The sequence below is a fragment of the Sander vitreus genome, chromosome 24 (genome assembly GCF_031162955.1).
Source record: "Sander vitreus isolate 19-12246 chromosome 24, sanVit1, whole genome shotgun sequence".
Lineage (NCBI taxonomy): Eukaryota > Metazoa > Chordata > Actinopteri > Perciformes > Percidae > Sander > Sander vitreus.
In genome coordinates this window covers 11,589,247-11,615,473 of record NC_135878.1, presented here as the reverse complement: position 1 = coordinate 11,615,473, position 26,227 = coordinate 11,589,247, and the positions used below count along the sequence as shown (strand labels likewise).

The window sequence follows — 26,227 nt, the reverse complement described above, 5'->3', positions numbered from 1 at the left end:
ACGGTTTTCCAGAAGTACCTTGGTGCCGACCGAAAGTCCTTCTCCATGTCTTCTCCAAACTTCTCCCACACACGCTGAACGGCTTCCCTGACCACCGGTGTCCACCACGGTGTTCGTGGGTTACTGCCCCTTGAGGCACCTAAGACTCTAAGACCACAGCTCCTCACCGCAGCTTCAGCAATGGAAACTTTGAACATTGTCCACTCGGGTTCAATGCCCCCAGCCTCCACAGGGATGCACGAAAAGCTCCGCCGGAGGTGTGAGTTGAAAGTCTGTCGGACAGGGGCCTCCTCCAGACGTTCCCAATTTACCCGCACTACCCGTTTGGGCTTACCAGGTCTGTCCGGAGTCTTCCCCCACCCCCTGACCCAACTCACCACCAGATGGTGATCGGTTGACAGCTCCGCCCCTCTCTTCACCCGAGTGTCCAAAACATACAGCCTCAGATCAGATGAAACGATTATAAAATCGATCATTGACCTTTGGCCTAGGGTGCTCTGGTACCAAGTACACTTATGAGCATCCCTATGTTCGAACATGGTGTTCAACAGACAATCCATGACTAGCACAGAAGTCCAACAACAAACAACCACTCTGGTTTAGATCAGGGAGGCCGTTCCTCCCAATCACGCCTCTCCATGTGTCTCCATCATTACCCACGTGCGCGTTGAAGTCCCCCAGCAGAACTATGGAGTCCCCGACTGGAGCCCCATGCAGGACACCACTCAAGGTCTCCAAGAAGGCCGAATACTCCGAACTCTTGTTCGGTGCATATGCACAAACAACAGTCAGAGTTTTCCCCCCCACAACCCGCAGGCGTAGGGAGGCGACCCTCTCGTCCACCGGGTTAAACTCCAACGTAGCGGCGCTCAGCCGGGGGCTTGTGAGTATCCACACACCCGCCCGGCGCCTCACACCCTGGGCAACTCCGGAGAAGAAAAGAGTCCAACCCCTATCCAGGAGTATGGTTCCAGAACCAAGACTGTGCGTAGAGGTAAGCCCCACCAGATCTAACCGGTAGCGCTCCACCTCCCGCACAAGTTCCGGCTCCTTCCCCCACAGAGAGGTGACATTCCACGTCCCCAGAGCCAGCCTCTGCTGCCCGGGTCTGGTCCGTCGAGGCCCCTGACCTTCACTGCCACCTATGTGGCAGCGCACCCGACCCCAGCGGTTCCTCCCACAGGTGGTGGGCCCATGGGATGGAGAGATGTCCGCCACGTAGCTTTTTCGGGCTGTGCCCGGCCGGGCTCCGTGGCAAACCCGGCCACCAGACGCTCGCTGACGAGCCCTCCATCTGGGCCTGGCTCCAGACGGGGGCCCCGGGCTTCCTCCGGGCAGGGTCACTTCATCCCTTCCCCGATGTTTCATAGGATTTTTGAACCATTCTTTGTCTGGCCCCTCACCTGAGACCACTTTGCCTTGGGAGACCCTACCAGGAGCACAAAGCTCCAGACAACACAGCCCTCAGGTTCATAGGGACACACAAACCTCTCCACCACGATAAGGTGATGGTTCCCGGAGAAAAAAACAGAAAAAGACATGTAATAGTAAAGTGACAGTGCATAGTGCTTAAATACAAATCATGATTACATGAAAATCCACAGCTGTGTTGGAGGTGTGTCCATGATCACACACACAGGGAGAAACTTAAAATACCAAATCCTCTGATAAAAACAAAACATTTAAAAAAAGTCTGATACAAAAAGACCTAAAGTTAAAGTTAATTTGGATCCATTAACGAATAAAATCTCTTGTGACATTAATAGACCCTCAATCTCTCAATGTATAAAAAAGCTTGCTCACCCCTTAAAAAGACATGGGGAAGATATTTGAATATTACACTGGATGATGGGGAGTGGGACAGAATTTGTAAGAATATTAAAACTATGTCACGTGATGTGAGGTTGCGATTTATTCAGTTCAAGATTATGCATTGCTTCTATTGGACTCCCTGTAGATTGTTTAGACTTGGATTAAGAGACATCAAATTGTTGGAAATGTAAGACAGAGGACTAAGAGTGGGCTTGTGAGATGGCCAGAGTGGCAGCGTTTGAAAAAATGTCATATAAACGGTTTGCAAGATTGAATGTCTACATTAGACAATGAGAAAAGTACTTAGGCTTTCTGGAGGGCTCCTAAGATGTCATGTGCTGTGGAGAGGCTTATACTACTGTATGTGCGTATTGTTTTACCACTAATACATAATATGACCATTGGTTTACAGTTTGTTGTCTATTTTGGTATTATGTTATTGTATTGTCTTGACTATTAGGATTATTATTTTATCTAAGAACATGTACCTAAATTAACAACAGAGGCCATTTATTTTACATTTTTGAAATCTACAGAGAAACAACTGAAAAAGGTGGTGCCTGTGTTTACATGTTGCAGTGTTAATCTAAAGAGAAACAAGAGAAAATGGAGGTGTTCATGTTTACATGGTGCAGTGTTAAAATTTAGACTAACATTGAAATGTCAACAGATGTATTTTGCATGTTTGCTAAAAGACACAGAAACAAGAGAAAAAGTTTTTTGGGAAGTCAAGCAAGATTTAGCATTTTCTTGGGGCTCTATCTAACCCAAAGGGCAACCTCCCGTACTGAGCAGTGATGCACATGCGGAAATGCCAAAAACTGCAGTTCATCGAGTGGTCACTTGAGGCTGGCTGTAGAAGTGAGTTTATTTCCATAGACCCCCTTGTTAACATGCCCAACTTTAGCAGAATTAAACATGTTTACAACCTGGTGAAAAAAACGGCTTTGGTCTCTATAGCTAAGTTTACCCGTCATGACAACTCTGGGGGTTGAATTTATGTTATAACTCATCAGAGTGGTCACTTTGATTGACAGATGCCTGTTGTGGTGGAATTTCCAGAAACACCATGTTGTGGTATGATGAGACAAAGGAAGAGCTTAGACAACATCAGGTCATTCATAGGTCACAGGTCAGGGGACGAGAATATTTGGCCAGTCTCTAATAACCAAACCTGTTCATTTATGTTTCTGTCTCTACAGACTCAAGGAGTCTACGTAGACAGCTGCATGATAAGGGAATGTTTTGTCTCCTTTTGGAGGTTGGTGGGCCAGCCACACTTTTGCATACTTCCCAGAAAGAGAGATAGGCTGAACTAGACTTTAGCACAATAACACATTTGTGGTTAAACTGTACTGCCTGCTCAATTGTCTCCTCAATTGAGTGTTCATTAAATGCTTCTGTGCAAGTCATCAAAATCCTCAGAATCTTCTTCACATATGTGAAATGAGTTGTGCTGCTCCTGAGTTTTTCCTTAACACCTGTAGTGAGACAAGGCTCCCTATCAGACAGCTGCTCTTGACCTCCTGGCCATGATTTGCCTTTCGGACAACTTTCAAGCAAATATACGACGCATATTATGGCTTGCTGTACATTTAATTGAACTAATGAACCCTCCCAAGCAGTCTACCCTGCAGTTCCGGTGAGTGAAATTCTAATATTTTATTTAACGTTATTTGTGAGCATTATTAGCACGTTAACTGGCTAATAGTTAGACATTGACAGAGGCCTCAAGGAAAGATGCTTAAATCCACCAAAGTCAAAACGTAACTATTACTATTACATTTACAGTGATAATACATTTTCTTGTAGATAACAGATCCTTTTCACTCCCTTTTCAGAGCCTATATGTTATTTTTTGCTGTCAGGGTGTAAAGACCATTTCAAAAATTATATTAAATAGTGTTTTTTGGAAAATGTTACCAACCCTGCCTTTAGGTTGGCTAAGCTAATTGGCAGTTTTTCAAGTTTGTTTGGTGACACACTTTCACAAACCCAACTTAAAGAGCATGATGTAGAGGTGGGGGATGCAAAACAATTCAAGCCAGAGCCAGAGCCTTCAGCTACCAGGCTCCTCTCCTGTGGAACCAGCTCCCAGTCTGGGTTCGGGGGGGCAGACACTGTCACCACATTTAAGAATAAACTGAAAACCCTCCTCTTTGATAAAGCATATAGTTAGGTAGTGAGGAGATCCAGAAATGCTTGTTACTAACCTAGCTCTGGGGAGTTTATGCCCCGGAGTCTTTAAGTTTCTTTTGCCCAGCATATTTCCTTGGATTAGGATGACACTGTGATGGCAAAATTATATTTAAGCATGATTCTTTATATTCTTGTTTTATTTCTGTTTTACTTTGTCTCACAATGCTGAAAGTGAGTTTTTTTCTTTTCCTCACATGTTGAAAGTAAGAGCCACAAAGTCTGGGAACGTAATGTGTACGCTGAACAGATAGGGCCTACAAGGTCACCCTGAACTATCTGTTATTTCTCCCTGGATAGTTGAGACTTCTCACATAGTTGAGATAAATGGGATGTCTAAACCTTGGGGTAGAAAGTGGTACAGAAGTGAAGTGGCTCCTGAATGTCTGACTATGTTTGATTGTAAGAAATGTTGAGTCATGTTTAGAAAGGGGGGGCATGTCTTTCTATCTCACTGGAGATGCATATATACTGTGTGCTTTTTCTTATTCGTTGAACAGACCTTTCACTTAAGCGCTGCATGCCTTTTGTGAACTGTGTGCTTCCTTGTAAACTTGCAAGTTTATAATAAAATACAAAAACCTAACTTGGTTTAGTCTTCGACTGTCTTTATTTTGTTTCACAAATTCTATTTTCTTCCAAAACCTCTAACACCTGCTGCAACGAAAACTTCCACAACAGCACCAAGATCTTGGCTGCAGCTGTCGTCGTGGTCCTGCTTCACTACACCCTGCTACGCTCTGTGGTGCCCTGCTGCGTCCTGCTGAACCTGCTACGTCCAGCCATGCCCTGCTGTGCCATGCTACATACTGTAACGCTCTGCAGTGCCCTGCTATGACATAAACTACTATGACTACCATTTTTTAGTCACTGTTCTTATCTTTATTGTGACTGTTATTGCCACTGTTCATCACATTGCCAACCGGCACCGTCAGACACTGCCTACCAAGAGCCTGGGTCTGGCCGAGGTTTCTTCCTAAAAGGGAGTTTTTCCTCTCCTTTTGTCGCACTATGCTTGCTCTTGGGGGAATTACTAGAATTGTTGGGACTTTATAAATTACAGAGTGTGGTCTAGACCTAATCTGTAAAGTGTCTCGAGATAACTCTTGTTATGATTTGATACTATAAATAAAATTGAATTCAATTCAATTGAAAAATAGCGATTTAGCTTGAAACTACATTGCTATATTGACCATCATCTTTTAGCCAGGCTTCCTCTTGCCTGCTTGTCCCTAATTCTGATAACACACTCAGATTTTGCTTTGATTTTCATAATGTCAACAGTGTCACACACATTTTCACTTCTGCAGATGGATGACGGATTGACCAGGTTAGATCTGCAAAATCTGTGAGAAAATGGAATCTGCTTAAGGGTTATTGGCAGGTACCCTTGTCGAAGCGAGCACAAGAGAATTTTCTGTATTCATATAAGGTGATGCATTTTTGTTTTGCAGAGTGCACCAGCAACATTCCAGCGGTTGATGAACATGGTGGTTGGTGATTTGGAAGGTTGACATTTGTGTTGCTGTTTAGATAACATGTCTACAGTGGCCGACAGGGGCAAACGTGCTGCAACTTAATGAAACACACGCAAATAGACAAAACACAAGCAAAACATCTTCATTAATTTGACAAAACATGCTCAGCATTTAGCAAACACGCTGCAAATACACACAACACAACCAAATACACAAATGCGTTGCAAATAGACAAACGTTGCAAAAAGAAAAGCACACAAACCCCAAAAACAGAAACGATGCAAAAACTCTCTCTCTCTCTCTCTCTCTCACGCTTCCGACAGCCCTCAGAGATGATTAATCCAACATCAGCAGAATATTCCATCCTTAGTGGGCGATAGATACGGAATGAACGACAATAAACAGAACGGCTGAGGACGTAAGAAATGCCAGCGCCATTAACATTTCGAAAGAGCAACGACCAATGGGCACACCATCACTCACGTCATCACTTTTCTGAACATTGGTGTAACTTCATCACTAAACAGTGACTCAGTGACCAACTTTCACACTTATAGGGCTGGCCTTTGCATTGCTGCGGTCCAACCAAAAATAAATCAGAAATTAAATAAGGAAACATCAAAGAAGAATCGAGACACTGAAGAAAGGGAAGACAAAAGGAATCAGGTCTCACCTTAGTAGCATGACAAGATCAGCATCACCTGAAAGCCTGGCCAATCCTGACCCTCCATCTGTGCGTATCAGCTGCACCTTCTCCCTGTTGTCATAGCAACATTACACTGAGATAGATGCTGGTGACTATCTTTGTTTCATATCTAAGCTATACATATAAATACTTAATAATACTAAAAAATACTAAAGGTAACTCATAAACGTTGTGTTGGGTACCTTGGTTATGGATTAAAATATATAGGTGTGTGTGTGTGTGTGTGTGTGTGTGTGTGTGTGTGTGTGTGTGTGTGCGTGTGTGTACCTGAGTGAATGATTCCAGTTGAAATCAGGCTGTCTTTCCTGCAAAATCTCAAAGATGTTTGGTTGTCGAAGAAACGACACTATCTTGTCATTGTAAGCTGAAAAAAGCATACACATATTGTTAACGAAAAACTCAGGAGCAGCACAATTCATTTCACATATGATTCGGGAGACCTTGATGAATTACAGCAGTGTAGATTCGTGCATGATCGTGTGCCTGGCCATTCATACCAGACGTGCATTTCTCCACGCCGGTCACAAAGCGATCTTTCTCCTCTAGGCGCTCTCTCTCTCTCTCTCTGTGTGTGTGTGTGTGTGTGTGTGTGTGTGTGTGTCACTGTCTGTCCGTTCGTCGGTCTCTCTCTCTGTGTGCCTAATCGCGTGTCTCGCTGTAGACAGCTGAGAAGTCAAGACAGTCAAAATCACATTAAACCTGGGTGTTTCATTTTTAAATTGGTTTTGTAAAGTATTCAGCTGCACTGTGGCCTTCCTGTATGTGATGACCTGCCTGGCTTGACACTATCACTCGCAAAACAAATAGAGGAGACGCCGAAACGATCGCAGCTGGTATGAACGGACAGATTGGATAATATGGGCGCCGAAATGAAAATAGCTCCACTTCGCGGCGCTTCACGGCTAATCGCGGCACTTCACGGCGCTTCTGCACCCAGTGTGATTTGGCTGTTACACAGAAGCATTTAATGAACACTTAATTGAGGAAAAAATGTAGGCAGGCAGTATAGTTTAACCACGATGTGTTATTGTGTCGTGCTGTCCCAACTCTCTGAAGTTCCTGTCTTCCTGAAGGTGTATATAAACTAATGCTGCAGGTTTTCGGCCTGGTCACCAAAATAAATGAGGTTGAGAGTCGCGTCGAGAGTTTAGAGGCAGCCGAAAGGGGAAAGACTGGATGATCCTGCCACTAGCAAGAGAGAGGTCAATATGCTTTGGGAAAATATTGATTTAGAAAATCGATACCGACGCAATAATGTCCATTTTGTGGGCATCCCAGAGGGTAAGGAGGGAGGAGATACAGTGAAGTTTTTGGGTGACCTGATTCGGGAGTTGCTGGAGACTGAGAGAGAGACTGAGATTGAGCATGCACACAGAACCACCGTCCAGCAGCCCCAGGCAGGGGGCAGACCCAGGACCATTCTGGCGAGATTTCTAAGATCAACGGACCGGGACCTGGTGCTGCGGGCAGCGTGAAGCAAGTGCAAGCTATCCCGGCAGAATAACAACATAATGCTATTTCCAGACTTCTTCAGAGCGACACAGATAAAGCACGACAGGTTCAAGGAGTGTAAGACAAAGCTTCATGAGAGAGAGGTGAGATTCTGAATCCTGTATCCTGCCAAACTTAAAATAGAAGCCATAGCTGGAGTTAAGACATTTGAATGCCCCCGAAAGGTGATGGCATTCATAGAAAATATTGAGTGATTTGTCTGCAAGGGACTTAGGCTGCGTCTCATTTCTCCGTCTTACCCCTTCCTCTTAGTTTTGCGCGTTCATGTGAGAGTAAGGGCTGTCCCAATACTCATTTTGATCGAGGGGTAGGGCTAAGGGGAAGGGCTAGATACCCCTTAATACCAAGCAAGGACGCAAGCTTACTTATCCAGATACATTGCGCAACAAGGAACAATGGTGGCCAGATCAACCAGAGAGACCCACATAAAATGTAATGTAATTATACTTTAAGTATTTTCATCTTGTTTTGTGCTCTATACAGTCCTATACATATATATTTGCAACCATATTTGTAATTGAAAGGTTTTTAAAAATCGCTAGCTTGCTATGCTAACGCGAACGTTAACGTTTCATTGCTTATTTGCACAACAGTCCGGCATTTCTCTGCCTTGAATGGACTCCATGCATGTCTACAGTGTTAACTAAACATCATAATTTCGTTTGATATCAGTGCATAACACTACTTGCTTTGGAGACATCGATACGTGCTTTACATTTACCGTCCTGTATCACACAGGGACGCCTGAGGAAACCCGGCAGCTGATCCACTTTCGGGCTGAAAACGAGCAGAAGTTTCTGCGTTGGTACTGTATTATTGTAATCATGTGTAATTGATTCTTGTTCGTGCACCTGTACTTTGTCGTTGGTTTGATACAGGACACTAATGAAAGAAATGGGGTATGAGGGGAAAGGTTACTGGCCAACAGGCATCAGACTGTGGTCTGGAATTTTAGAACAGCTGTAGTTTTTTGTTTGTTTGTGGTCTTGTGTGTCTTTTTTAGTGTTATACAAGTGCCTTTTTTATATGTGTGTGACATGTAAGTTATGGTTCTAATAGCTGTAATAATGTTTACTTTATTGGGCAATAAAGACAGCTTTTTGTTAACAAAGAAAGTGTTTCTGAACATCAATGACATTCAAAACAGTGATAACTGAAACAGATATACAACACACAGTGAGTATACAAATATTTATTGCAAATAGACCTAAGTATGTATGATGATGTAACCAAGTGGTGTCTCATTTCATAGGGGTATGCTTTCACCCCTAGCCCTTACCACTCGGTTTCGAGGGACAAGGGCTAGGGGTAAGACGAAGGGGTAGGGGTAAGACGAAGGGGGCCATTTTAGTACAGTGAACTCATTGTTATGTTCAAGAAACCAATTTGAAATGATTCAAGCTTTGTGACATGGTGCATTATCCTGCTGGAAGTAGCCATCAGAGGATCGGTACATGGAGGTCATAAAAGGATGGACAAGGTCAGAAACAATGCTCAGGTAGGCTGTGGCATTTAAACGATGCCCAATTGGTACTAAGGGGCCTAAAGTGTGCCAAGAACCCCCCCACCACCACCACCACCAGCCTGCACAGTGGTAACAAGGCATGACGGATCCATGTTCTCTTTCTGTTCGTGCCAAATTCTGACTCTACCATCTGAATGTCTCAACAAAAATGAGACTCATCAGACCAGGCAACATTTTTTTTTTAAATTTGGCTAGCTGGTTCAACTGCAAACAAGAAAATGATAGCTCAACGCTGGCTCCCCCCTCACTTGCGTTGTATAAAACAGTGGTTGGCGTATTTTCTAGACATAGTTATGCTTGAGCCCTCTACAGCAAGGATTAACAAAACCAAATCATCAACTATCAGCCTATGGGAAAACACAGCAGCAAAAATATCAGACTTAATGACCTCAGCCCCACAAGAAATAGAGGAGAGTGATTAGACAAGGTGTGATTTTTGTTTATTTGTTTGTTTTGTTTTCCTTGAGACCGCATAGGGGGGGGGGGTGGGAGAGGGTTTTCTTGTGCAATTTGTGTTTCTCTGTTCTGTGCGCCATCTGACATTACCTGTCATACATTGTGGAATTTGTTTTGTATGTCTGAACGATATAAAATGTGCCAATAAAAAATTTATCACAAAACCCCCCCCGAAAATTACTCTTTAAGTTTAGCTGAACCTTCAATGTAAACAAAGATATTGCAGGCACCTAAAACACAGATGCTGAAGCCTGTTTCAGTCTCTCGCTCTCCCTGGTAAATATGCAGACGTGTGGCAGGCCCATAGACCTCCACAAGGAGATAGTCCTAAAACAAATCATTCCCTTATCATGCGGCTGCTTAGATTCCCTGAATCTATGGAGGCACAAAGTTGAAGTAGTCCTCTGCCTGGAAAGGTTATGAGGTTATGTTGGACACTGACCTGAATAAGACTTGGGGTACCACTGTCGAACTTATATAGCATGAGTTCGTAAGCTGGAAATTCCACCACACATATATGTAGTTCATATTTGATCATTTCTGAAGGATTGTGTGCGTTTGTACTGACCCACTGGCACAACGTCTTGGCAATGCCCCCTGTTGGCAGAGGTGAAGGTGCTGGAAGGCCGTGGCAAGACGGGTGGGCCGGCTTGACGAGGGTCTTCCCCCACCTACAAAGAGGGGGAAGAATGTTACATTTTTATAGTTTTAACAGCGGACTAGCTTAGGTTTCGCAGCTACATACCTAGCTGAGATACCTAAAGCACCTGTGTTTTTATCTGTCTTACCAATCGTCGTGGGCTGACCTCCCCGGCACTGTGGCTGCGTTGGCGAGTTAGGTGTTGGTGGTGAGCTAGGAGGCTTGGGGCCCGAGTGCTCTGGAGAGGCAGCCGGGGGTCAATGAAAGATGTGGCGCGGCAATTATGATCCACGAAGAAAGGCTGCATATGTACACACAAGAGACAGTCAAGTGTTAATTCTACAGTTGACTTAAATTATTTCTTTGCAAATTTGCATTCTTTGCAAAGTTTTTTAAAAGTATTTATTCACACATTGACATACATTAGTGAGCATGTGACATGTTTCACAAAAAAAATTGTTATACTGTATTTTTATTGTTATTTTCACAATAACAAAACAGACAAAATAGAGGACATCAGACATGGTCATCATAGGTAAGGTGAAATGCTTGACATCATGAAAAAAGAGAAATAAAAGAAAACCAGGTTACACTGCAGTATCAAGGTATATGGGTCCTTTGTTTCCATGATTGTCCTTTTAAATCATAAAGAGCCTAAGTGTTTTCTTCCTCTCATTCAGGCTGAAGTCTTTTCTGTTCATCTTACTAAAGAAAAAACAAAGTTTTCAAAGAAAATAAATATCCAGTTAAGAAATTACTTCACTTTCAAGTAAGGTTTCCAGTTTTTCTTTTTTTTTTGTCCTGCTATTTTAGTCCTGTTGGTATGTTTTCTAAACACAAAATACTGAAATTGAAATCAAGCTCTATACCGACTATTGATCTGATCTCTGTTCTGATCTCGAGCCAATAAGCAGAAATGAGAGGACATTCCCAAAATATATGAAAATGACCAGCACACACACAGTTTCCAACACTAACCATGTTCAGGCTTGTTGCTTTGTGACTTCTTCATTTTGGGGGTTAAAAAGAACCTTAATGTATTTTTCCAGACAAATTCCATCCACAGGTCTGAGCTTGAGTTAGTAGACTGTGTATTACATATGTTTGATTGACCAGTCGTCTTCAGTTAACCTTATGTTAGCTTCCTTCTCCCACCTTAATTCGACATACATTGTGGAGAGACCCCTTTCCAGTTGTAAAGATGTATATATTCTCATGTGTGAATGCACAGAGCAGGGATGTTAAAAAAAAAAGCAGCTTCGGTTACACAGAGCAGTTGACGAGTTTTGGCGTTAGCTTAATAGCCGAGCTAACAGCAAACAGCGGAGCTAACAGTGGAGCTAACAGCTAATGGGAGAGCTAACAGCTAATGGGAGAGCTAACAGCTAACAGCGGAGCAAATAGCGAAGCGAACGGGCCTGAAGGCCATTTGTGGTCGATGCAAGAAGGGATACAGCTACATGCGTGTTTGGTTTGGAAGGGACTAGTTTGCCTCATGGTGTGTGGATTCACTGGACCGACTCGACATGTAGGTAGGCATCAAGGGGGTAAGCTTCTCCTCGGACCGCGAACCTCCTATGGCGCCATTTTGATGCTAATAAGCCATCACCTTCCGTTAGCATTCCATTGACTGCCATTCATTTTGGCGCCACTTTGATAGCGAATAACTTTACATCTGAAGCGTTTTATGACTATTTAAAGACTCTATTTAGTGCAGGCAGTTTCGTCTCACATTAGCTGTTTAATTTAATTACTAATGTTAACTAGCATTTTAGTAAGCAATAATTAGCCTGTGTCCATGTTATCTCCTTACATATACCTACGCTCTCCGTCTCTGCAAGATTGGGAATAATTGAGATTTCTCTTGGCACAGCTACCAGAAGACTTAAGACTTTCAGACACGTTGCTTACGGCACATTTACGTCGTCTCTCTCAGTTGGAGGCTGCGCAGTAACGCTCAGCCATCACCGGAAAAGTGCTTCTAAAGGCCTTCACTGGTCTCCGTCCAGAGCAACGGGATCTGTTGGTCCATTCTTATATACGGTCTATGGTAGGCATGGATGTATTGTAGGCGGGGCTCGGGAGCTTCAGAGCTAAGGGGGGGCTTCTTTAGGTGTCCCTAAAGAAACGCGTATTTAACAGTCGTTCTGCATTACATTAATTAATTTGCACGCAAGTTTTATTTATTTTTATACAGTGTATTCTACGTGTAAATTCATGTACCGAACCAAGACGCCCATACCATTTCAGTACGAATACATGTACCTTTCCACCCCTATCCTAAACTCATTCCCTTCTCTTCGTTTTATCAAAATAATGTCTCAATTGAAGATATCTGAAGAAATCTTGTTTCCCTAAATTGTAAGTTTCTGAAAGTTGCTGAAAGGTATCTAAATCTGAATTAGAGAATGTAGTACGAAGTATGAAGTGATACCTCTTGTTGTCCAATATTTAAATCTACCGTCCAATCCAGCTGGTATGAATTCTGTGTTGAATGCCACCCAGCGCAATATTCGTGAATTTCTTTTAAGTTTCTGGTCTGTAATTTCTTTACTCCAGATATTTAGAGGGACTGTGGTCCAGATATACAATTTGTCCAGATATTTCTTTTGGAGGGATTTATCTCCCAGTAATGATTGGAGAGGTATGTTTATTTGACTTTGTTCTAAATCCTTCCATTTTGCATTACATGTAGGATCACACCAACAGACCAGAAACTGCAATTGTGCTGCTCTGTAATAATCCTCCAAGCAGGGTAAAGCTATTGCACCCTTATTTTTAGGTAGTTGTAGTGTCTGAAATCTAATTCTTATAGTAATTCTGTTTAATTAGTTTAGCTCTCTTCTCTACTTGATTTTCATATAGGTTATTAGGGGTCCAAGCCTGAGTCTGCAAGAACGGGCAATAGTAAAGCTATGCCGTTCTTACAGCAGGGCTGTAGAACCCTATTGTTTTTCTACTGATTTTTATTATTCTTCTCTGCTTAAAACTCCGACTACAGCCTAAACCGTACATGGTGGGGGATTGTCATTTTCAGGAATGGTCCAGAACTCCGCAAGGACCTCAGGCGCAACAATTGACCCACTTCCACCACTAGGTGGCGCTATAGCAGAAAAACGCGTTTGGCCCTATAACTCCCACACCGTACACCGTACATTCAAAAACCATACATCCACGCGTTCCCTGGATCCAACTGAATCACGTGATATAGGCCACGCCCATTTCCGCCTAAACTTTTATGCTTGAAAAATCGCGATTTATGAAAAACCTACTTTTTCGAACTCCTCCTAGACCGTGCGACCGATTGGCACGAAATTTGGCAGGTAGCATCTCCAGATGGGCCCGACAAAAAGTTAATAAAAAGAATTTTGATAGGATAAAAATTGCAAATATTACGCACAAACAAATTTGTGTAGCTAACTATGAAAACACCAACTTTGCCATATCTCGGCCAAAATAAATACCATCAACGCCAAACTTTAGATTCTTGTTTACCATGACCCTCTGAAGGTCACCCACGTGTTTTACAAGAATTGGCCACTAGGGGGCGCTACAAGTACAAAAAGTTTATATCTCAATAACCCCTCATCCGATTTTTACAAAATGTGTTGGGTACCATCTAGGGCCACTCCTGAGGTCAACCCTAGAGTGGAGTACTGAGGGGTCAAAGTGGGCGTGGCCTATGGGACCCACGTCTAAATTTACTACTTACGCTAATGTGAACAACTTTAAATTTACAGGGTAGATATACAATGGGTCATGGACCACACCTACCAAAAATTACACATGTGGACCACTAGGTGACGCTATAATGTTTTTTTGCCTTTAACTCCCACATTACACATCGCACATTAAAAATCCTTACATCCACGTGTTCCTTGAATCAAGCTGAATCACATGATATAGGCCACGCCAATTTCTGCTTAAATTTCTTTCCGCAGTATCGCGCAATGCGCAAAACCAACTTTTTCGAACTCGTCCTAGGCCGTGCGATGGATCAGCACGAAACCTGGTACGTAGCATCTCCAGATGGACCAGGAATTTTGCTACGTTAAAGTATGCGTATTTGACGACCAAACAAATTTTCCTAGCTAGCTACCACACACGTATCATATCATATCTCGACCAAATTACATGTTATCAGCAAGGAACTTGAGATCATTGTTCAACATCCCACTACGATGGTCTGTACCAAATTTGGCAAAGATCGGCTTTTAGGGGGCGCTATAAGCAACATTTATTTGTTTTGGCCAATAACTAAATGCATTTAAATGGGAAATTTGCAATTGCAATATCTCTGCCACAGTACATGCAATCAACACGAAACTTTGGTTTCCAAACCAAAATTTGGCGAAGATTGGCCATTAGGGGGCGCTATAATCAACGTAGACAAGGTTTGGCCCTTTTACTCAATGTTAATGGGATATTTGCAATAGAAATGTACCACAGACCTTGCAGCTCACACTTCTCAATATTTACTGGTGTTTGCCTCCTACCGTTAGGTTTCGGTTTTCACTTTTGCGTGCTCCTTTGGTTTTTTACAATAAACAAACTTCTTAAGCCACCTGACAAAGTTTCTACAACCTTCACAGTGGATGAATGCAACTCTTTTCTCTCACTTTTTCAATCCAAAATCAACACCTCTCATAGGCGCCGATGAAAATACTGAGCACCCACGTGTGCCAGACTGCCAGTAGGCTAAATACATTTTTCAGTTAAACATTGCAGTTGGTGCTAAGTGGAGAGTCTGTCATAGTGTGATTGGTTATGTCGGTGGCATTGATTCTTAATTTCCCATGAAACTGATCGCGGTAACGTGTCCATTGAACTTTTCATCTCCAATCCTATCCGTATATCATTGTTAAAGGTAGTCTGTATATGCATGGAGGTGAACTGTTGACCGCTACGTTTGCAACGGAGTCGTACTGCAGACGTCGCGGCTTGCGCCTCTCGATATTTACCGACGTTTGCCTCCCAGCCGCCCGGCTTCGGGTTCCACTTTCGCGCGCTCCCTGGGGCGTCGGAGGCGACTGGCGTGGGTGGCTTGGGCCCCGTCATAACTGCTTGTTATTGAACTCCATGTTTACTCTCCCAAGATTTAAACTTTTTGATCATATCCTTAATTTGCTTCTCTTTTCTTCTGAGCTGATCACATTATAAGTTTACCTCTCATTACAGCCTTGCCAGCATCTCATAAAGTGCTGGGAGACACTGCTCCATTATTATTATGAACCATATAGTCTTTAAATTCTCTTTCTATTAATTGAGGGCCATTCAGAAGACTAGTGTTAAGTCTCCAAAAAGTCTTCTTGGGCTTGGTATCTAAGTGTTATGTTAAATATACCACTGCATGGTCGCAACATAGGAAAACTCCTATGTTGCAGTTTATAATCCTGTTAATCCCTTAATTAAACAAAGAAATAGTCGAGTCTTGAGTACATAGAGTGAGGATGGGAAAATAAGGTAAAACTTTTATCAAGTGGTTGTAATTCTTTCCATATACAGTATCTATCATTCCTAATTCTTCAAGCAGTTATTTTTTTTTTAACAATTCAATGCTTCCGGTTTTAACTTGTTAGTTCTACTTGAGGATGTAGATGGACATTCCAGTGCCCCCACATATTAACACACCTAATGCTTCTGTAGATATATTGAAAACCCTCTTGATCAACTGTTTATCACTTCCTGGTGGTCTGTAGACATTCAATAGTGTAACTTCTTTATGGTCAATAAAGCCTATGACCAGTAAGTAGCGTCCTTCTTTATCGTTAATTTGTGAAGAAAACTGGAAGTTTACTTATTAGAGGGGGGGGGTAGCAATACCCCCCCCCCGCACTCCCCCTTCAAAAGATGAGTAATATGAGTTTTTAAACCCCATTTTTGCAACTTCTCATGTTCAGTATTTGAGAGATGTGTTTCTTGCATGAAAGTTATGTCTTGTTTTTCTCTTTTCATTTTAGCAATCGCTTTACTTCTTTTTATAGGACTATGTAACTTGTTCACATTAAGGGGTAGTACTCTGTACTTTTGATGAAGCATGTCACTCAGTGGAGAATAAACATTTACAAAAATATTTAAACAGCCCTAGATGACCTGAACAAAACAACTTCTGTCTGAGAATCAAAATGAAACTTAACATATCAACAAGTATGAACTTAACTTCAAAGTTAGGAGGGGAAGCCCTAGAACCCAAAGGGGCAAACCTCAGTTCCGTGATGTGTGGGCCATTTCTAAGACTTAAGCTTACAGCAGGAAAATATGTATTAAATGCTACTGTGCCTATAGTCCAATCTTGTATTACTAATCTTACAGACCTCTTTGGAGGCTATTTAGTCAGTTGTTATGCAGAAAAGTTCTTACATAACGTTAGTGTCTTCGCTACATTGGAACCCCTTAAACTTATCCTGGATCCCTGCGCTCCACTCCTCCACGTCAGCCACTCTGCGTTCTGTCTCCTCGACTCTGTCTTTTAAATTGGTAAAGATGGTATTTCTCTTAAGTCCACCAGTTCACTCTTTAGTAGTCCCATAGTTCCGGTAAATTCTTTTTTCAATTCCAGATGAACCGCCTTTATCTCGGTGATTATGTTAGCTTGGATGGATTCCATCTCCTCGTGTTCAGCTATAGTAGCTTGCTAGTGCCGTCGCTAGTGTCTTCACTTTCAATTGGTGATTTGTCGTTTTTCGTCAGCTCTTGTTGCAAATTTCCTCGTCTGGCTTTTGTTTCCCCCTTTCATGCTACAAAAAAATTCTAGTTGAATAGCAGGTAATTATTTGAGGGAGAGTAAGACCCGTCTGGGAGCCGCTAGTCTTTATCCTTGATGTTCCACTTCCGGGATTGCTCCGTTGTCGATGGAAATTCCGAAAATCCGGATTTCACTCATTCAGGCCGGATATCCGTTGCCTTGGGCTTCCTTTGGGTTAGCATTTTAAACTCTGGTCGATTTATGAGGACTATGGTTAACCTTTTCTCAGATAGGTAAAGGTAAAGGTAGGATCAAGGATAAAGGATAAAGGTAGCAAGGTAAATCCAGACAGCTAGCTAGACTATTTGTCCAATCTGAGTTTTCTGTTGCACAACTAAAACAACTTTTGAAAGTACACGTTCCACCAAAACAAGTTCCTTCCCGAGGCTATTTTGCAGCAGCATGCGGCTTTTCCGGTGCCTAGCAGCGTCCAAGACGATTGTGATTGGTTTAAAGAAATGCCACTAAACCAGAGCACGTTTTTCTCCCATCCCGACATCCAGAGCCATTTCCCAATTCCCAGTTTGTGCATCCCTGATTTCTCTCCTCAATTTCTCTCCTTGCGTCTTAGTCCGGCCCACAGGACATTTGAGCCGTAGAGTCGAGGAAGAGACTCGAGGAGAGAGGAGTTGAGGCAACAGGCATTTAACAAACACGAGACATCTCTGCCTCGTAGCAGTCGTAGCAACGTCAATTAAATATGACGTGCAGCACAACTGCATCAGCTGTCCATGGTTTCGTCATATGCTGTATTTTATGTTCTCTGTCAGAGGACAAAATGTGATAAGAATATGCGGGGGTCGTACATTTTCATTTGTTGTATTTAACACATGCCCACACATATTTATAAGTCGCATAGCCTACATACACAATGTGGCTATAGCCTTTATAGGCTATTTTAGTGTAAAACACTACAAATATATAGGCTACAATATATTATACCCATACAAACACATCTATTAGCCTATTAATGCATGGATCAGCTCTTCATCCGAATCCACCTGTAAGCTGAAAATCTTCCACCTTCTGAATGAATTATTTTCTCCGATTTAGAGACCCACATTGACATTTCCCTGCCCCTCTACAGTCCCTGTAGGCTCCGTTGCTTTCTATAACGAAAGCTATATAACTTGATAGAGGAAACAGAACTAGACCTTTAGCTTCTAAAATAATCATAATCAATTTAAGCTGCTGTTTCTTGAGCGTCTCTCAGGCGCACTTACAAACTGTCTATCCGTCCGTTCATTATATTTTCCTGGTCAATTGGGTATTATTTCATCCATCCGCTATTAATCAGAACGTTAATTTATATGATCCGACCTGCCCGATCCGTAACGATAGATTAATAACGGGGCTGCGGATATAATTCTATAATCGCTCTCTCTCTCTCCCCTTCTTTCACTCTCTTCTTCTTGCTCTGTCATGCCCCTTTGTTTACATGCCACGGGTGAAATGACTTCCACAGAGGATACATCGGTGTATCCTCAATTATAACTCCTCCGAGGAGCCGTGTCGATGCTCGCTCCTCGATGTGCAATTTAGGAATTGGGACGTCCTTCAACATGGCATGCTGAGAATGATTTCCGGATCACAGCCGAAGGATTTAGGATCAAGGAGTCGAAGAGGTAAAAATTTGGGAAATGAGAAAGGCCCCAGGTGTTAAACTGAAGTATGGGTGAGCTCAGAGAAACTTCCATTCCAGCAGATAAATGTACACATACACATACATCATTCTGCAAAGGGAAGCTCAAACATCACAGTGAAGGAGGGGGACTTTTAGTGTGACCATAAAAAATAAAAAGTATAGAAAGCCCATTTCCATTTAAATCAAGATAGCAGAATGGTCAGAGCAGGAGCCATTTTTATGTGTAGCGTTGCCATGGCAACAGACTAACTTCCATATAAACGTCCTCCTTAATTGACTTGCAAAAAGTCGCGGAGGTGTTTTGCAGTAATGGCCAAACAAGCAGTGGAGTAGTAATATTATGACAGAGAGCCAGCCAATAAGTAAGTCAAATTTAACAACTTAATGCTTCACCCACACAAAGCACAGTGCTATCCCCAGATAAATGACAACTTTGTTTGGCTTGTTTGTGACCGGTGTGGTGTGAGGGCATGGTGGATTTAACTAACTAGCCAGTTGTTTGCTGATTGGCGGGCTTGCTTTCTTGCTGGTTCCACTGTGCTTGGTGTCCGCTGACCCACTGCCGCTGGGTCTTACTGTCCTTCCTCCTCACTCCCCACTGCACTGGAGAACGTCTTCCGAGCTACTTTGGCCCACTCTGCTTCCAGCGTTGTATGGCATTAAATACACATGTACAAAATATACCCTTTATACAAATTAACATGGTAACAATATTACCATGTTAATATAATAACATGGTAATATTAGGAATATTGTGGCACAGTATGCATTCTGTGGAATATGACACTATGAGCCCAAAAATGAACATGGCATAGTTATTTCATGCCAATGAACATATTTTGTGGCAGAAAATGTATTTTTCCCACAATCATATTTAGAAGCTTTTCCAACTAAATAAATAAACAAATACATAATTAACAAAAATAAATGTTAAATGTTGAGCATGTGTTTGCACAAGTCTACAACCTCTTGAACTGAAAACAATACATTCTACTATATCAAAACCCCTAAAACCTTCCTAGGTTAATAGAATATGAAACTTTGAGACACACTGATTGATCGTGATGCAGTCCCCACCTTGCCGGTGTGGTCGTGCTTCATCTCCCAGCCTCTGGGCAGCTCCAACTGTATGTTGGCGAACATGTTGAGGAAGGCCACCAGATCCCTGTTGTGCTGGTAGCGCTCAAAGTGGTGAGCATCCCGACGAACCTTACTGATCATATGCTTCAGACATGTGTTGGTGGTGAACATACGGTAGGCACTCTAGACATGCAAGAGAAGCAGGAGAGGAAGGGAGAGAAAAGGAGAGAAAGGAGAAAAGACAGAAAGAAGAGAGGAAAAATCGACCAGAGAAAGGTGAAAAGTTTTGTTAGGTGAAGTTGTCCCACTGTGATACTATGTAATTACTATCCATTTACCATTTTTATGTTTGTGCTTCCATTTTTATGAGTCAAAGATTGTATGGAAATTATTGGTATGGGGCTGAATCTTTCAAAAAAGCAAGACATTCCCCAATTCTAGGAGTTAGCTAATTGACTCACAAATTATAATTTGTGTTTAGTGCTAATTAGCAAATGTTAGCATGCTAACTCTTAAGTATCTTAAAGGTGCTGTTAGGCAGATTTTGTTACCTTTGGGCAGAGGCAGGCTAGTTTTTTTCCCCCATTTCTTCCAGATCTTTATCTTTTAACTGCCGGCCAGAAAGTGAAGAAGGTATTTCCCAGAATGTTGAACTGTTGCTTTAAAGAGCCAAAGTCAGCGAATTTCATTCACATTCACCCATTAGCAGTGGCACTGGCAGGATTCTATTTCATACTACGCACAAGAACTGCCCACAACATCTAGGTTCCCACACACACACACACACACACACACACACACACACACACACACACACACACACATACACCTACTCAGCGAGCGAGCAAGAGAGAGAGATTGATTAATATGTATTTGCACTAACGTTACTGATACAACAAGCCTACTGCATGCATTTCAAATACCAGCCAATAGGCTGGGTTTACACAATCACACTGCAGTCCTGTACTGTGTCCCAGTAGCTCATTTTAGCAGATATTCATTTATCAATACAATACATAAGTTAAAAAGCAATGTAGCCTACAGGAAACTAGTAAAGGGGGAGTGAAAATAGATTATTTGGGTGGGTGCAGGTGGATGCTTTAAGCGTAAAAGTGGATGGGGTCAAAGCTGATCTGCGCATCACAAATACATACGGCACATATTCACACAATATTCTAGGGCTTACCCGAATGCTTCAAAGCTTTGATCATTGCCATTGTAATCAACGTCCAAATGAGAATTCTAATGTTTGGGTCTTTTTTGGGGGGATTATCATAAATGCATTACCTCCATAATCACCATAAAATGGGGAAGAGAAATCCCAAATTATTCATTTATGCATCAAAAATGAATTATAATTAGTTATATTATAGATGGAGCACTGTTTGTTGTGTAAGGGCACCTGTGTAGGTTTAGATGCGGTGCTGTCCCGAGAACTGAGAACTGTCTCACTTCATCTAACGTTACAGCACCGAAACTGAAAGTTTGACCATGTGAGGGCTAGCAACTCGGCTGCAACTATCGGCATGCAAGATGTCGAAAAAGTCAAGCGTCTGGAATAATTAAAAAAAATTCCCAAGATGACCTTTAAAAAGTTGCGTGCCAGATATGCCAAAGGAAGCTGGCATATCACAAAACTCAGCATGCTTTATGCTCGAGTGTCTTTGAGCTGGGGGCCCATTTCAGCAGTACTGTCTGACACTAACGTGACCAAAAAGGCTCACCGAACACTGAACCTGACAACAGATCAGTGGGTCATAGCTAAGGCTACTATTCTTAAGCCTTTTATCATCCTCACTGAGCTGTTGTCCCAAGACAAAAATGTATTGTTGTCAGCAGTTGTATCAATGCTGACAAATGTCAAAAAAGGGAGGATGACAACAACGCCACTAAAGCACTGAAAAAATACTGCTGGAGGAAACTGAAAGGAGAGGCTGTGGCTGCAATTCAACTGCTTGACACTGGTGTCAATTGGCGTTCCAAAGAGGAAAAGAAACAGTTGTACAAGGAGGTGACTACGCTGGCTGAGCACCTGCATTAGATTAGATTCAGATTCAACTTTATTGTCATTGTGCGTTTCTCTATTGTGAGTACAAGTACAAAGACAACGAAATGCAGTTTGTGTCTAACCAGAAGTGCAAAGATTAGTAGATGTACAGTTGATTAAGAGAAAAGAGAAGTTGGGTTGGCTGCACTGAAAAGATGTAGAAATGGAGCTCCTCCTGTCCACGGACGACTAAGCACCGGAAGGAGAAGTGACTGTCACAGCAAAGAAGGAACTAGAGGACTTTTTAAAAGACCGGTCAAAACCTGATCCCAGTCCTCTTGACTGGTGGAAATGAAACTGGGATAGTTTTTTGACCTCATTTCTTATTAAAGCTTCAAGCAGTGATGGAGAGGCCCTCGCTCCTCTGCGCGTGTTGGGGTTACCGGCGTTTGCAGCTCCGACCGTACCTTAAATGGGTCACTAGTTATGAAAGGGGCGTGGCTAAAGCATAGAGGGCGGGGCAAATCATGACCACTGAAAAAGGAAGTCTCTGCTGAGTTCAACGATACCTCACACAAGGGTCTATCTTAAACGATTCAAATGTTATGAAAGTGGGCGTGGCTTAAGCATAGGTGGCAGGCCAAACTATCACCAATGAAGAAGGAACTCTCTGCTGAGTTCAATGACACCTCACACAAAACTACCTTAAATGGGTCACCAATTATGAAAGGGGCGTGGCTAAAGCATAGAGGGCGGGGCAAATCATGACCACTGAAAAAGGAAGTCTCTGCTGAGTTCAAAGATACCTCACACAAGACTCAACCTTAAACGGTTCAAATGGTATGGCAGGGGGCGTGGCCTGGATAATTGGGCGTGGTTATATTATAGGGGCCGGCTCAGTATCACATGAAGACCACACATTCTAAGTTTCATTTAAATCGGATGATGTTTGTCATATAAGGCAGATTTCCTGTTGCCAGCGGGGGGGCGCTATGACCAAAAGTCAATATTGGCCTGTAAATGTCCTCAAGCCTGGACCCTTGTTGATTCTGTGAAATTTCTTGTTCATCGCAAAACACTCAAAATGGCCACCATGCCGCGCCCACACCGTTTGACGAAAGGTTTTTCTTTTAATAACTTTTCATCTTTAAGGTGTTGAGATGGTACAGACCAAATTTCAAGTCCATCGGATGAAATCTCTAGGAGGAGTTCGTTAAAGTATAGCACCTTGACTTTTAGGCCTACTTCCTGTTGCCACTTTCGGTGGCGAAATGCACAAAATGGTCGCCCCGCCACGGCCACGCCCTATGACGAAAAGTTCTTCTTTCAATAACTTTTCATCTTTAACATCTTAAGATGACACAGACCGAATTTGAAGTTGATCGGATGAAATCTCTAGGAGGAGTTCGTATTGTACGACGTGGAAATGGCCAAAATCGCACTAATTTCGAACTTTCAATTCAAAATGGCGGACTTCATGTTGGGTTTAGGGTATGGCTTTAATGAACTTTTTTGTACGTCTTGACATGCTACATATGTATACCAAGTTCAAACGATAAACGATAAACGCACTGCAGGGGCTAAATTTTTTAAGTTTTGTAGGGGGCGCTAGCGAGCCATTTTTGTGCGCCTATTCCCGAAACCCTTAAAATAAGTACATTTTCACCAGACTTGATGCGATATGTTAAGCCCCTCAAAAAGCCAATTCGTTTGGTGTAATAATAATAATTACAGCGATCAGGCCCTAATAATAATTAAAGCTGCAAGCAGCGATGAACAGGCCCTCACCTATTGCAGGTCGGGGTACTGGTGAATGCCACTCTTTGCTGCCGTGCATTTGCGCGGCACTCAGACACTGCAAATCGTCACTGATGAAAAGGGAACTCTCTGCTGAATTCAATGATACCTCTCAGTTTACCTGAGGGGGCGTGGTCTGTGTACATGAGTGTGGCTAGTATAGGGGGCTGCTCAATATCACATGTGACCACACATTCAAAGTTTCATGTAAATCGGAGTAACTTTTGCCAAGATACAACAGTTCCTGTTTCAACAGCCACCTACAGGAAGTTGGTCCTCCATAACTTGCGCATTGCGTTAGCTATCAAAATTCTTTTGATAACTTTTAGTCACAGGGGTCCACCGAGTCTATATGCAAGTTTTCGTGCAGATTGGACTCACGGCCCAAGAGGAGCTAGACAAAGTAAGTTTCCCATATATCGCGATGTGGCTAATTAATAAATAAAATTCTAACAGCGCCATCTAATGGCCGATTCACTCTAAATTTGGCATGGATGCTCAAGCCCCTATGCGGAACATCTGTGTCATGTTTGGTGTCAATCGGAATAAATCTTGGTAATATACGCAACTTCCTGTTTCGACAGCCCAATACAGGAAGTTGGTCCTCTGTAACTTGCGCATTGTGTTAGCTATCAAAATTCTTTTGATAACTTTTTGTTATGAGGGTCCACCGAGTCTACGTGTACATTTTTGTGCAGATGGGACTCACGCTCTAGGAGGAGTTAAAAAAAATAGGTTTTGCATAAAGCGAATTTGCTAATTAATTAAAAAAATTAAAACAGTGCCATCTAAAGTCCGATTGATGCCATATTTGGCACAAAGCCTCATTGGCATATGAGGAACAACTGTCTTAAGTTTTGTGTCCATCGGAATAGCCGTGTGCAAGATACAACCCTTCCTCTTTCGACACCCACCTACAGGAAGTTGGTCCTCCATAACTAAAATTCTTTTGATATCTTTTTGTCATGAGGGTGCGCTGAGTCTATTTGCAAGTTTTTGTGCCGATCAGACTCACGCCCCAGGAGTAGTTAGACAAAGTATGTTTCCCATCCATCCATCCATCCATCTTCATCCGCTTATCCGGGGTCGGGTCGTGGGGGTAGCAGCTCCAAGTATGTTTCCCATATTTAAATATTTTGCTGTTTAATAAAAAAAGTTAAAACCGCGCCATCTAATGGCCGATTGCCGCCAAGTTTGGCACAGATGCTAAACCGGCCATGGGGAACAACGTTGTGAGGTTTCGGGGCAATCTGAATAATTGTTGCCAAGATGACGCAACTTCCTGTTTAGACAGGAAGTTGCTATAACTTGCGCATTTTTTCATTTATCAAAATTCTTTGGATAACTTTTTGTCATGAGGGTCAACAGATACTACCTGCAAAGATTCAAGAAGATTGAAATCACAGCCTAGGACGAGTTCGAAAGAATGTAAAACACATGAAAAATGCAAAATTAAAAATGGCTGCCTTCCGGTTGGGTGGAGCTAATGAAGGTAAATGGGAAATATGTCCGCAATGATTAGAGCAATATGTGTATTAAATCTGGTGAAGATCAGAGCAACTATGTCCAAGTTAAGGCCATCCACGCATTAGGGGGCGCTATGGAGCCCGCTTAAAGGTATGGGCCAAATCGCTGTACAGTCTCGCAAAGCTCCCAGGTGTTTATGTGGCGCCAATTTTTGTGAGTTTTCGTATATATTGAGGCCGTCAAAAATATGCCCAAGGGCTAAAACCAATTAGGGTCCCATAGGCCACGCCCACTTTGACCAATCAGTACCTTACTGTAGGGGTGGCCTCATGAGTGGCCCTAGATGGTACCCATCAAATTTTGTAAAAATCGGATGAGCCGTTCATGAGCTATAAACTTGATGTACTTGTAGCGCCCCCTAGTGGCCAATTTTTGTAAAAATGTGTGGGGCACCTCCAGAGGGTCATGGCAAACAAGAATCTTAAGTTGTGCGTTGATAGCAATTATTTTGGTCGATATATGGCAAAGTTGGTGTTTTCATACTTAGCTACACAAATTTGTTTGTGCGTAATATGTGCAATTTTTATCCTATAAAAATTCTTTGGATAAATTTTTGTCAGGTACGTCTGGAGAAGCTACCTGCCAAGTTTTGTGCAGATCGGTCGCACGGTCTAGGAGGAGTTCGGCAAAGTTCGGATTTTTCACACATGGCCTATATCAGGAGATTCAGCTGGATCCAGGGAACGTGAAGATATATGGTTTTTGAATGTGCGATATATGGTTTGGGAGTTATAGGGCCAAACGGTTTTTCTGCAATAGCGCCACCTAGTGGTGCATATGAGTAATTTTTTTCGAATCTTTGCAATTTTCACCAGTTGTGACGTGTGCACATTTTTGTGAGTTTTCGTGCATTCTAACCCCCTCAAAAATGTGACAAAGGAATCGGAAAAATAATGTGACCAAAAACAATAGGTTCCTTCGCACTTTCAGTGCAAGGCACCGTTGGGGCAAGATGCTCAGTCTGTTTTTGATGTATTAAATGAGAACATGCAGGGCTACAATTTTAAGGATAAGCTTGTGGCACAGACCTATGATGGGGCTGCTGTCATGGCTTCAGCTCTCAATGGTCTGCAGGCCAAAGTGAAAGCAATAGTGCAATGTTTGTGCATTGCTATGCACAC

The 26,227-nt window shown here is 42.5% G+C and overlaps 1 protein-coding gene across 1 annotated transcript in view; it reads right to left on the bottom strand.

The window, feature by feature from the left end:
- Positions 1–26,227, bottom strand: part of hecw2b (HECT, C2 and WW domain containing E3 ubiquitin protein ligase 2b) — a 146,959-nt gene that overhangs the window by 28,566 nt on the left and 92,166 nt on the right. Inside the window, exons 15-19 of the mRNA XM_078243453.1 lie at positions 19,793–19,978; positions 10,474–10,626; positions 10,254–10,356; positions 6,460–6,556; positions 6,160–6,243 (exon numbers count right to left, since the gene is read on the bottom strand). Coding sequence (XP_078099579.1) covers positions 6,160–6,243; positions 6,460–6,556; positions 10,254–10,356; positions 10,474–10,626; positions 19,793–19,978 — 623 coding nt within the window. The remainder of the gene's footprint in view (positions 1–6,159; positions 6,244–6,459; positions 6,557–10,253; positions 10,357–10,473; positions 10,627–19,792; positions 19,979–26,227) is intronic.